The 13,050-nt window shown below is 35.7% G+C and overlaps 1 protein-coding gene across 5 annotated transcripts in view; it reads right to left on the bottom strand.

Annotated features, from left to right (window-relative positions):
- Window positions 1–13,050, bottom strand: part of fryl (furry homolog, like) — a 132,161-nt gene that overhangs the window by 23,982 nt on the left and 95,129 nt on the right. For 4 of the 5 annotated variants that reach the window (XM_073816672.1, XM_073816670.1, XM_073816669.1 and 1 more), the window contains 9 exons: window positions 11,339–11,433; window positions 10,608–11,245; window positions 9,020–9,288; window positions 7,732–7,872; window positions 7,167–7,367; window positions 6,036–6,197; window positions 4,962–5,036; window positions 4,701–4,877; window positions 630–824 (listed from right to left, as the gene is read on the bottom strand). In XM_073816672.1, the coding sequence (XP_073672773.1) occupies window positions 630–824; window positions 4,701–4,877; window positions 4,962–5,036; window positions 6,036–6,197; window positions 7,167–7,367; window positions 7,732–7,872; window positions 9,020–9,288; window positions 10,608–11,245; window positions 11,339–11,433 (1,953 nt within the window). The remainder of the gene's footprint in view (window positions 1–629; window positions 825–4,700; window positions 4,878–4,961; window positions 5,037–6,035; window positions 6,198–7,166; window positions 7,368–7,731; window positions 7,873–9,019; window positions 9,289–10,607; window positions 11,246–11,338; window positions 11,434–13,050) is intronic. The other variant, XM_073816671.1, reaches the window with a different exon arrangement.

Raw genomic sequence — 13,050 nt, forward strand, 5'->3', positions numbered from 1 at the left:
AGAGGACCGGAAAATTTGTGGCCTGACAACATCTTTTAATAATAAACGCAATTCGTGTCAAGAAAAAAAAAAAAAGAGAGACAAAAGCAGCAGTTGTGAATAGGGTGGCCAACCCTAGTCCTGTCCCTGCATTATATATTTTAAATGCTGTTAAACTGGAAAAATGTGTTTACGTGGTAATTTTGACAACACTAGTTTTAAAATGTGTTTCGATTTTGTGTGTGCGCAGATTCTGTGTGGGCCTCTAAATGAGATCATGCTGTCAGTATAGTTAGTATAAGAATGCAAAACAGCTACAATATATTAAAGTTACTCTGGCTAATAAAAAGAGAGAAAAAAACGGGTCCCCATCACCATACTTACCCAAAACAAAACAAAACAAAACAAAAAAATTCAAAAATGGAATTAAGGGTTTTGGAATACTAAAAATGAATAGTTGGCTTGGCTGGGCGGCAGGGAGAAGTGCAGAGGGCACTTGTCTAAAGGCACTGGAAGGGCGGGTTATGCAGAAAGCAAGCGTCTAACCCCGCCTAGATAGGCTGTGGCAGCGTCTAAGCCCAATTTGGCGTACAGACACACCATGCCGGTGCCCCCCTGTGTGGAGGGGGCCCAGAGGAGAGGGGACTTACGAGGTTGGAGCGGGTGAGAATCTGGCTAGCGCTCAGTACCTCCTCCTCAGATGACTCATCGGTGTCCTCCGGCTGGATGAGACTGGGTGTGCTGCCGGAGTACTGGCAGTCCTGCAGGGACGGGGTGTCACCTTTGTCAATGCTATCCAGAGAGCGACGCCTCACACCCCAGTTGAAGTTGTCCATGCTCTCCCCCTGCAGGCGGAACAGGAGAAAGACAGTAAGAGCAAAGCACTCAACTTTTAACAGCAAGCTGTGTGAATTGGAGAAAATAAAAGATAAGGAATGAAATGAATACACTATTACAAAACACGACACAATACGCACAACCACAGAGCACAGTGAGGTCAGTGAACATGGAGAACAACACAGCAATATATTCAAAATTTATATTCTGTTTTGAACTAAAATCGTATATTTGACCAGGGCTCTACACTTACTTTTCTTTTTAGGAGCACTTGTGCAACCAATAGTCAAAAAATTCAAAATTAAAAGTCAAAATTAGCCTTCCTATTACAAGGTGATATTTGACTCCTTAAAGTAATTTACAGAGGAATTTTGTTTTTACCTTTGTAATGCAATTTTTGGCAACATTATTAATCATCTTATGTCAAATTGTTAGAAAATTATATCTTTTTGAGCTTTTTAAAATGTCTAATTAAAACAGAAGAATGAGTAGAATAAGTTACCAATCAAATTAAATCAGTATTATTTATGTATTTAAGTATTTATTTGTACTACAAAGATGGCACAGAAGAACATAAAAGTGGCTTGTAGGTGTATTTTCATATGTTTAATGAGGCTCAGAAGTGGCATGAGTGCAATCAAATTCATAAATTCATGTTGAAATTAATGTTTTAAATATAAAACTTTGAATACAGAAATATTAAATGGTTTAAATAACTGAAATGATACTTTAAAAATGAAACTAAATCTGCCAGTAGGTGGCCGCAAGTCACTGATTTAATTACTGAATCATAGTATTACATTTATTTGTTCGAACGGCTGATTCATTCAGGAATCAATAAAGCAATAAAGCAAGTCTTTATGAATCAGGGTGTCTACAGGTTTGACCAAGTTAAATTTAAGACATTTTAAGACTTTTTAATACCATTTTCAAACAAAATTTAAGACCAAATTGAAAGTCCCGCAAAAGTCTAGCACAAAACTATGAAGATATTTTAAATTATTATTTTATTTAACTGATTATTCTTGGGAATATTCAACAGAAAACACTATTCCAGAAGAAGAAATTATTTTCTATTCCATGACAAAGTCAAGGCTCTCACACACTTTGAAGCCAATGTAACAGTGTAACAAACACGGATTTTGAGTCATGGATCGGATCATTTTTCGGATCAGAAAAAAAAAAAAGTTTGTTTTTTCCTAATTACTGAATGCTTACTTTAGGTAGGCTACTTCTCATCCACAGCAAAAACTACTATCTGAACTAAAGTTCAGTAACAAAACAAGAACAATTACACAAATGACAAGTGTAAATGAATACAACATAAAGTTAGTAATAAAATCAATAACACTAGTATTCAGGAGGGGAAATTTAATAATTAATTGTAAAATAACTAGTGTTTCTCACTGCAGGTATTTATAGGACGCTGTCTCTTTAAGGCCAAATGCACGCATCTCTTTCTCAGCTGTTTCGGTTCACTGAAGACATAAACGACTGTTAAACAGAATACCAAAACGGGTATTAAGACATGACTTGGTATGTACGTTTCCGTTCAAATAGCAGTTAAAGAGGAATCAATCTGTGTGAATCGCGCCGCGCGCCTCTCTCTCTCTCTCTCTCTCTCTCTCTCTCTCTCTCTCTCTCTCTCTCTGCGCGTGCTCGCGTCAGGTGTGTGCGGCAACGTAAAAACATGTGCTAATTATAAACTTTTACTCTATGATGGTTAAACTTAACAGTTAATCTGCAAATCAAATGCGTGTAGTTGGGCGGAAACCCGCTAAATCTGGCAACACTGAGGCGTTGTCAAGCAAGCGCGTGTCTAGCAACAGAACAGATTTAGAACGTGCGCAGGAGATTCTCCTCAAAACGATAAACTTTTCCTTTTCAAAGTGTAAAAAATTTAAGACCCTTGGATTTAGATTTAAGACAAATTAAGACATTTAAAGGCCTTATTTTAGGACAACGGAATTTAAGACTTTTTAAGGATCCGCGGCCACCCTGATGAATGGGAAATTGAATCATTGACTCACTAGATTTGTTTAAAAATGCACGCTCATTCGTATACAAAACACCGCTGTGTTTGAATGGAGATGCTCAGTGGTGCAGTTGTGACTTGTTTCAGACCATTTTTGATGATGGAATAGAGCAAAATCAGGAAATAGTGTTGCAGTCAGACAATGTAAGTCACTTAATATTAAGTTCTTGTTCATTTAACTGTTGTATTAAATCATTATCTCATTTACAAACTCCCTTAAAAGCTGTCACTAATCTTAGTTCATCGCGATCTCACAAAGTTCCATTATAATCAACAAAGCTCTCTTCTCTGCACAATGAATCTCTTATTTACACTCTCTACACTTTGTGTATGAAAGAATTTGCGAATGTCTGTGACACATTACTCAACATTGCAAAAACACACAGAAAGCTCCCCTCAGTGCAAACAAAAATATGCTGAAATCACGATTGAAATGGTCACACTGTAGAGCCCTGCTTCTGACATTCATTAGCTACGAGGATAAAAACAACCCTACTTGATTGGCTAAAATCAGATTTCATTTTCAAAATATGGCAAGGCCAATCAATTATAGAACAAAACACGAACTTTTCCCTTAACACTGCTTAAAACTTACCTGAAGCTCCTGGACGCAAGAGAGGAAAAAAGATAACAAGAGTGTTAGGGAGAGTTTAGACACAGAGATAATGTGGAGGCACACAAACGGACACAGGTGATGTCAGAGAAATACAAACACACACAGACTCTCTTCTGGTTAAGGATGAAACATGAATCAGCTTGCAAGAAAATTTGCTAATTATTACAGGATTAATCCACTTCCAGAATAAAAAATTCCTGATAATTGACTCACTCCCGTGTCATCCAAAATATGTCTTTCTTTCTTCAGTCGCAAAGAAATTAAGTTTTTTAATGAAAACATTCCAGGATTTTTCTAAAAAAAAAAAAAAAAAAGGGGGACTCAACAAACTGAAGGTTAAAAATGCTGTTTTAATGCAGCTTCAAATGCCTCTAAATGTGACCCTGGACCACAAAACCAGTCTTAAGTCGCTGGGGTATATTTGTAGCAATAGCCAAAAATACATAGTATGGGTCAAAATTATTGATTTTTCTTTTATGCCAAAAATCATTAGGAAATTAAGTAAAGATCATGTTCCATGAAGATTTTTTGTAAAATTCCTACTGTAAACATATCAAAATGTAATTTTTGATTAGTAATATGCATTGTTAAGTACTTAATTTGGACAACTTTTAAGGTGATTTTCTCAGTATTTTGATTTTTTTTCCACCCTCAGATTCCAGATTTTTAAATAGATGTATCTCGGGCAAATATTGTCCTGTCCTAACAAACCATATATCAATAGAAAGCTTGTTTATTGAGCTTTCATATGATGTATACATCTCAGTTTTGTAAAATTTAACCTTATGACTGGTTTTGTGGTCCAGGGTCACAAATGATCCCAGACGAGGGTCTTATCTAGCGAAACGATCTGCCACTTTCTTAAAAACATTGCATTTATACACTTTTTAACCACAAATGCTTATAAATCTTACAAGCTGAAAATCTTTTTTAGAAAATAACCAATTGTTTTTCAATAGATAAGATCTTTATTCCTCAGGTGGAATCGTTTAGAGCCCTTTGAAGCTGCATTGAAACTGCATTTTGGAAGTTTAAACTCGGGGGCAGCATAGAAGTCCACTATATGGAGAAAAATCTTAAAAACTTAATTTCTTTGCGACTGAAGAAAGACATGAACGTCTTGGATGACATGGGGGTGAGTAAATTAGCAGAAGATTTTTTATTTATTTTGGAATTGGAAGCAGAGTAATCCTTTAAAATATGCCACAACATGCCCAGAGCACCGGTGCTCACCTCTCCATCCTCCAACTCAACATCCAGGAAGTCAAAGTCCTTGAAGACACCAAACTGCTGTTCACTTCCTGCATCTTCCGCTTGCACTTCCTCTTCCCGTGTCACTTCCTCTACAGTGGGGATCAGACTGGTCTGTTGGTCACCGGCATCCAAATCCTCATTTGAAGAGAACACCACCTACATAAAACAGGTGTAATTAGTCATATAGTTAAACTATGCAACCTGATAATGTTATGAGAAAATATGAGAAGGAAAACATACAGAGGGGTTTTTAGGCAGGCCAGACTCTGGACCGCAGAGAGACAGGACATTCATCAGTTTCTCCCTAGTTCTTCTCTGGAAGCAGATAACAACAAATATCAACATTAAAATAAGAATTTTATTTGACAAAGCTGCATTTGGTTCAAGGAGAAGTTCACTTCCAGAACAAAAATGTACAGATAATTTGCTCACTCACTTGTCATCCAGGACGTTCATGTCTTTCTTTCTTTAGTTGTAAAGAAATTGTGTTTTTTGAGGAAAACATTTCAGGATTTCTCTCCATATAGTGGACTTCTATGGTGCCCCCGAGTTTGAACTTCCAAAATGCAGTTTAAATGTGGCTTCAAAGGGCGTTAAATGATCCCAGTCAATGAAGAAGGGTCTTATCTAGCGAAACGATTGGTTATTTTCTAAAATAAATTACAATTTATTTACTTTTTAACCTCAAATGCTCGTCTTGTCTAGCTCTGTGTGTACTATGTGTATTCCAGTTCAATACAGTTAGGGTATGTCAAAAAACTCATTCCCTATTCTCATTTTCTCCTCTAACTTCAAAATCACCCTACATCGCTGTTTTACCCTTTTTTGTAAAGGATATTTGATCATCTTTGCACGTTCACTTTGTAAACACTGGGTTGGTACTTTTGTAGATGTAGGACGATTTTGAAGTTAGAGGAGAAAATGAGAATAGGAGTTTTTTGACATACCCTAACTGTATTGAACCGAAATACACAGAGTACACGCAGAGCAAGACAAGACATGCATTTGAGTTTAAAAAGAAAATAACCAATCATTTTGCTAGATAAGACCCTTCTTGCTCAGTTTAGATCCCTTTAAAGCTGCATTTAATCTGCGTTTTGGAAGTTCAAACTCGGGGGGCACCATTAAAGAGCACTATATGGAGAAATTTTATGAAATGTTTTCCTCAAAAAACAATTTCTTTACGATTGAAGAAAGAAAGACATGAACATCTTAGATGACATGGGGGTGAGAGTACATTATCTGTAAATTTTTGTTCTGAAAGTGAACTTCTTTAATTGAGAATAGACAGATTTTCATAATAGTTGACAATACCTGTGAGAGTTGTGGCCTCTTCCAGCTGACTGGCACCAATCCATTTGAATTGGATCCAGAGGAAGTAGAGGAGGTGCTTCTTGTCACAGCAATTACCTGCGGTTTTCCGTTACGCCCCGCTGCACTTCGCTGGTCTCCATACTTATGACCTATAATAGGTGTCTGTGGGTCAAATGTTGAAAAACACTGTCAAAAAAGCTACTATGAGGAATTTAACAAATACAATTTGAAACTGCAATATATATACATTAGCTTTCAAAAATTTGGGGTTGGTAAGATTTTTATGAAAAACAAGTCAAAAATACAGTACAACAGTAATACTGTGAAATATTTGTACAATTTTAAATAAATTCCTATTTTAATACAGTTTGAAATGTAATTTATTCCTGTGATGCAAAGCTAAATTTTCAGAAGTCATTATTTCAATCTTTAGTGTCAAATGATCCTTCAGAAATCATTCTAATATGCTGATTGCCGCTCAAGAAACATTGCTTAATTAGTTTTTTTTTTCATGATTCTTTGATGAACAAAAGAACAAAAATATATATATTTCAAACAGAAAACAAGATAATTTTCCTCAGATTTTTTTTGCTTTTTTCCAAGCAAAAACACGCTTAATTTTGATTTAAGACAATAATTTTTACTCATCTAGAAAATCCTTCTTGATTTAAGAACTTTTGGATATTTTGGCTGTTAACAAGACAAAAAAAATCGAAGTAAGAAAAGCATTTTTTGCAGTGTAATAATTTTTGACTTTTCGGTCCAAGTTAAATCTAATTTTTGGCTCATTTTATCTGTAAAAGAAAACGTGGCTAATAATTATGCACACCTGAATATAGGGAGTTTTGCACTTCCAGTCTTCATGGACAATTATATATCATGCATAAATGATAAATACAAAATTATTAGTGGTTATTAAGATCGATGTGGTTTGGAATTGGTCAAATGTGCTTGAAAAAAATAAAATAAAATTATGCACACAGTGTAAGTGCATTTACTTTCACTTTTTAACAAATTTAATGCATTTTTGGTAGATAAAGGTATTAATTTTATTTAAAAAAAAATCTTACTGACCCCAAACTTTTGAAGAGTAGTGTACATACAACATAAAAGAAATAAAAGGGCAAGCACCTCTGAGATGTCAAAGTGGAAGTCCAGTGTTTTTCCTGGCAGTTCTTTAGAAGAGTTGTTGAATATCCGCGTGAAAGCGATCTCTGGGGAGCCGGTCGACTCTGTGCTGTAGGAGCGCTGCACCTCATCGGGAACAACCAGACTCGCAGAGCGGGACACCACCAACTTCAGAATGTTCTGGGCCTCCTTCCAGTACGGGCTCTGTAGCAACACAGACACAACAAACAACAAAACACTTGAGACATTTTTCACCATACCTCTCTTTTTTTCCCTTGATTTAATCACTCATGAGAAAAGCTTCAATAAAGACCGCAGAGGAGGAAAGTGATGATGCAGCTTATAGTTGCTCAAAAGTGTCTGACAAAGCAAACAGCTCCCAGGCTTCTCATACAGACAGATACAGAACTACAGAAAAGCCCACTGTACATTACCACAAACATACCCACACCCAATGGAGAACAGATAAAGGAGAATACACATGGAATGCTCTTGAAATGGGACAGGCATACTGAAGGAACTATATTCTGAGAGTGCTGACAAGAGAAAGAGTAAGCTGTACACAGACCTGCACATATTTGCCAATGATCTTCATGATTTCCAAGTTGAACTGTTTAACAGGAGCAGCAGACAGGTCAATGTGACTCAGTAGACTGTAGATGATCTGCAGTAAAGACTGCTGCATGCTGTTCAGGCCCTTCTCCAATAGCTAAAACAGAGGAGGTCAAATGGGAAAAGATTACATATATATATACTTTAGCACCATGTTATATGATTTGAAAAATGTGGCTTGAGAGCCCATTAGTGTGTTGCAGTTGGTAAGTGTGTAAATAGATAAAATACACATACAAATAACATACACTGCCGATCAAAGTTGGGGATCAGTAAGATTTTTTTTTTAAAGAAGCTTCTTATGCTCATTAAGGCTGCTTTTATTTGATCAGAATACAGAAAAAATAATATAGTTAAATATTATTTCAACCTAAAATAACGGTTTTGAATATTTTTAAAATGTAATGTAAAAAAAAAATTAATTTTCAGCATCATTACTCCAGTGTTCAGTGTCACATGATCCTTCATAAATCTAATATGCTGATTTATTATCAATTTTGGAAACAGCAGTGCTGCTTAATATTTTGTTGGAACCTGTAATGCTTTTTTAGGATTATTTAATAAATAAAAAGTTAAAAAGAATGGTACTTATTTAAAATATAAATCTTTTGTAACAATACAAACTACCATTTAAAAGTTTGTGGTCAGTAATTTTTTTATTATTTCTTTTTTTTTTGAAAGAAAACAATACTTTTATTTAGCAAGAATGTGTAAAATTGATCAAAATTGATAGCAAAGACTCATATTGTTTGTTTTGAATAAATGCTGCTCTTTTTAACTTTTTTTTTTTCAAATAATCCTGAAAAAAGAATCACAGATTTCAAAAAATATAAAGCAGCACAACTGTTTCCAACATTGACAGTACAAGTAATAATCTAGTACAAGTAAGGATCTGAAAATTCAGGAATAAATTATATTTTAAAATGTATATTAAAATAGAAAAGAGTTATTTTAAACTGTAATAATATTTCACCATATTACTGTTTGCACTGCATCTGGATCAAATAAATTCAGCCTTTATGAGCATAATAAAAACACAATAATACATTCATTATATATTTTTACATTTATTTAAATGAATTTACTCAGAAGAAATAATTCCTCTACTTGTCCTATGGCCTAATTACGACGAGGTTGATGCAACTAAACAGGGTGGCAGATTTATCACTGTTTGAAAATCTTGTAAACACCTCAACAATATCCCACTAGTTTGTTTCCAATTGTATGACTCAAATTCATCTCACCTCAGCAAGGTATGTGACCAGGTTAAAGGTGATTTCAGAGAAGGAGTCGTGCAAGTAGCGACACACCACGTTGATCCAGTTGGTGCTGTCTCGCGAGTAACTGTGCGTCGAGTACAGGCTCATCATGTGTGCCAGGTTGGCCAGCGTGGCTGACTTTTCTTCAGCGCACACTTTGGCGATCCGATCAGCGGTCTCCTTACAAAACCCTGTGGGGTTGTCAAAGTGCTGGACCAGGTGCGGCAGCAGGCACAGGATATTCAGAGGAAAACCTGACAGGAAATACATTCAGAAAATAAATCTGTGATCCTGGACCACAAAACCAGTCATAAGGGTAATTTTTTGGAAATTGAGATGTATACAACATCTGAAAGTTGAATAAATAAGCTTTCCATTGATGTATGGTTTGTTAGGATAAGACAATATTTGGCGAGATGCAACTGTTTGAAAATGTAGAATCTGAGGGGGCAAAAAAATCGAAATACTGAGAAAATCGCCTTTAAAGTTGTCCAACTGAAGTTCTTAGTAACGCATATTACTAAACAAAACATAATTTATGATATATTTACAGAAGGAATTTTACAAAATATTTTCATGGAACATGATCTTTACCTTATATCCTAATGATTTTTGTCATATAAGAAAAATGTAATATAATACGATAATTTTGACCCATGCAATGTATTTTTAGCTATTGCCACAAATATACCTGTGCTACTTAATGGATTGGTTCACTTTAAGAGCAAAAATCTACAGATAATGTACTCACGCCCTTGTCATCCATGTTTATGTCTTTCTTTTTTCAGTCGTAAAGAAATTGTTTATGAGGAAAACATTTCAGGAATTTTCTCCATATAGTGTATATTTATGGTGCCCACGAGTTTGAACTTACAAACTGCAATTTAAATGCAGCTTCAAAGGGCCCTAAACCGAGGAAAAAGGGTCTTATCTAGTGAAACGATCGGTTATTTTCAAAAAAAAAAAAAATTACAATGTATATACTTTTTAACCTCAAATGCTTACTTGTCCAGCTCTTGTTAGGTATTTCGAAAAACTCTCATCTCATTTTCTCCTCCAACTTCAAAATCTTTTTTTTTTGTAAAGGACGTTTGATCATCTTTGCACTTTGACTTTGTAAACACTGGGTCGGTACTTCTGCAGCGATGTAGGACGATTTTGAAGTTGGAGGTGAAAATGAGACGGGAGTTTTTCGACATACCCTAACTTGTCGTGATCCTTGTCTTGACTCACTTGTCTTTTTTGAAAATAATGATTGTTTCGCTAGATAAGACCCTTCTTCCTCAGCTGGGATCGTTTAGAGCCCTTTGAAGCTGCATTTAAACTGCATTTTGGAAGTCCAAACTCACAAGCACCATACATATCCACTATATTGAGAAAATTCCTGAAATGTTTTCCTGAAAAACAATTTTTTACAGCTGAACATTTAAAAGACACGAACATCTCGGATGACAAGCGGCTGAGTAAATTTTCTGCAAATTGTACTGGATTGTACTGAACTAAGTCACATTTATGGATACACCCTCAATTCTCAACAAAATACTATAAACAAGATATTGAACCATGGGCACACCTGCTAGCTGTGAGGGGTCTATAAGTGTGTGTCGGGACACAGTGATGAGTTTGCTGAGCAGGTGAATCGTGAGCTCCTGCGTTGCAGCTGAAGTGAAACCCTTCAGGAAAAGCGTCAGCAGACCGGGAAAGTTGTACCACTTCAGTTTATCCTGCACTCTCTCCAGCTTCTCCCTGCTGTCCGCCTTCTCCAGTGGCATCTGGGCCAGAAGCCGATTTAGCAGCCTGAGTGCCAGCAAGTACTCAAACTCATAATCGGACTCCAAAAGCGACGTGGCAATCCAGAAGACCGTCGCCATTAGGTTGGTGGGGTCGGTTGGTGGCACCACCTCACCAGATCCTCCTCCAGTTCCTCCGCCTACACCTCCTCCATCACCACGACCACCATCCTCTCGTAACGACGATAAGCTCCGCGTGCGGGCTAGATTTCCGTGGCTGCCGCCCAATCGGTCGGCTACATCGAGGGTATTGCTCCGGCGCCGGTCTCCCATGCGTTCACCCATTAGACTGGCACGGAGGGAGTTGCTGCGAGCGTGGCTGTAATGGACATGCAGGAAACTTCCACTGCCAAGGTTCAGCTGACCGGTGCTTTTCCGGTTATTGGCAAACTTGGTGCCATGCAGAGGATCGTGGGAGGCCCTATAGAGGTGGAAACAGCATCTCAGGGTTATATGGGTAATAGTGAGGTGGAAATAATGCTTTTATGTTTTGTCAGGGCAGAGCATGTCTTACTGTGAGAGTGCAGTGAGCAGGTCGTAGCTCTTCATGGTTTCTGCAAGAGTGTCTATACCAGCTTCTAGTGTCAACAGCAACTCGATAACAAAACCCTGCAAACAGATGAAATGTTTAGAGAACAGAACTGCGAGGCCTGAGAACAGTGCAAGGGAAATTTGGTCCGTTTGGGTCCACATGCACACTCTGATTTAATTCTAAAATGAGGTAAATCTAAATTTACCCAAGGATATTATATTGATCATATTTAATTTGTCTTATATGACAGAAAATGTGTCAGAAACTATCATATTTTTTTTTTAATAAATTGTAAGTTTTAATTAGAAAAATACATATTTAAATACACAAATGTATTTAATTCAATGTGACCATGGACCACAAAACCAGTTTTAAGTAGCACAGGTATATTTGTAGCAATAGCCAAAAATACATTGTATGAGTCAACATGATCAATTTTTCTTTTATGCCAAAAATCATTAGCATATTAAGTAAAGACCATGAAAATATTTTGTAAATTTCCTACCTTGAATATATCAAAACTTAATTTTTGATTAGTAATATGCATTGCTAAGAACTTCACAACTTTAAAGCGATTTTCTCAATATTTCGATTTTTTTGCACCCTCAGATTTTAGATTTTCAAATAGATGTATCTCAGCCAAATATTGTCCTATCCTAACAAGCCATACATCAATGGAAAGCTTATTATAAAAAATGTAACCTTATGACTGGCTTTGTGGTCCGGGGTCACAAATAAATTAAGATTATAAGATTATATTTATATTAATTTGATAGAAAGAAAGCTTAATAAAAATAAAAAAACAACATATAGATATGGAAAAAGAAATATATACATAAATACAAAGAGCACATTTACTATACATACATGGCTGTTTAAAAGTTTGGGAGTAGTATGAGTTATGTTTTTTTAAAGAAGAATTTTCTGCTCATCAAGGCTCTGTTTATTTGATTAAAACTACAGAAAAAAACTGTAAAATTGTGAAAAATTATTGCTATTTAAAATAATGGTTTTCTATTCTAATAAACCTTACAATAGAATTTATTCCTGTGATGCAAAGCTGAATTTTCAGCATCATTACGCCTAGTCTTCAGTGTCACATGATCCATCAGAAATCACTGTAATATGCTGATTTATTATCAGTGTTGGAAACACTTGAGCTGCTCGATATTTTTTTGGGGGGGGAACCTGTGATACTTTTTTTTAGGACTAATAACAGCATTCATTTTAAATGGAAATATTTTCTAACAATATACACTACCGCTCAAAGTTTGGGGTCAGTACTTTTTTTCTTTCTTGCTTTGTTGGAAAAAAAATTTATACTTTTATTCAGCAAGGATGTGTTAAATTGATATAAAAGTGACAGTAAGACTTAAATTGTTAGAAAAGATTTCTATTTTGAATACATACTGTTCTTTAGAACTTTTTAATCATCAAAGAATCCTGAAAAAAGTATCAGTTTCCAAAAATATTAAGCATCACAACTCTTTCCCACATTGGCAATAAATCAGCATATTAGAATGATTTCTGAAGGATCATGTGACACTAAAGACTGGAGTAATGATGCTGAAAATTCAGCTTTGCATCACAGGAATAAATTACATTTTTTGTATTTTAAAATAGAAAACCATTATTTTAAATAGCAATAATTGCTAAATATTACAGTCTGTATTTTCAATAAAATAAACACAGCC

This window comes from Garra rufa, chromosome 13 (genome assembly GCF_049309525.1).
Source record: "Garra rufa chromosome 13, GarRuf1.0, whole genome shotgun sequence".
In the NCBI taxonomy this organism is placed as follows: Eukaryota; Metazoa; Chordata; class Actinopteri; order Cypriniformes; family Cyprinidae; genus Garra; species Garra rufa.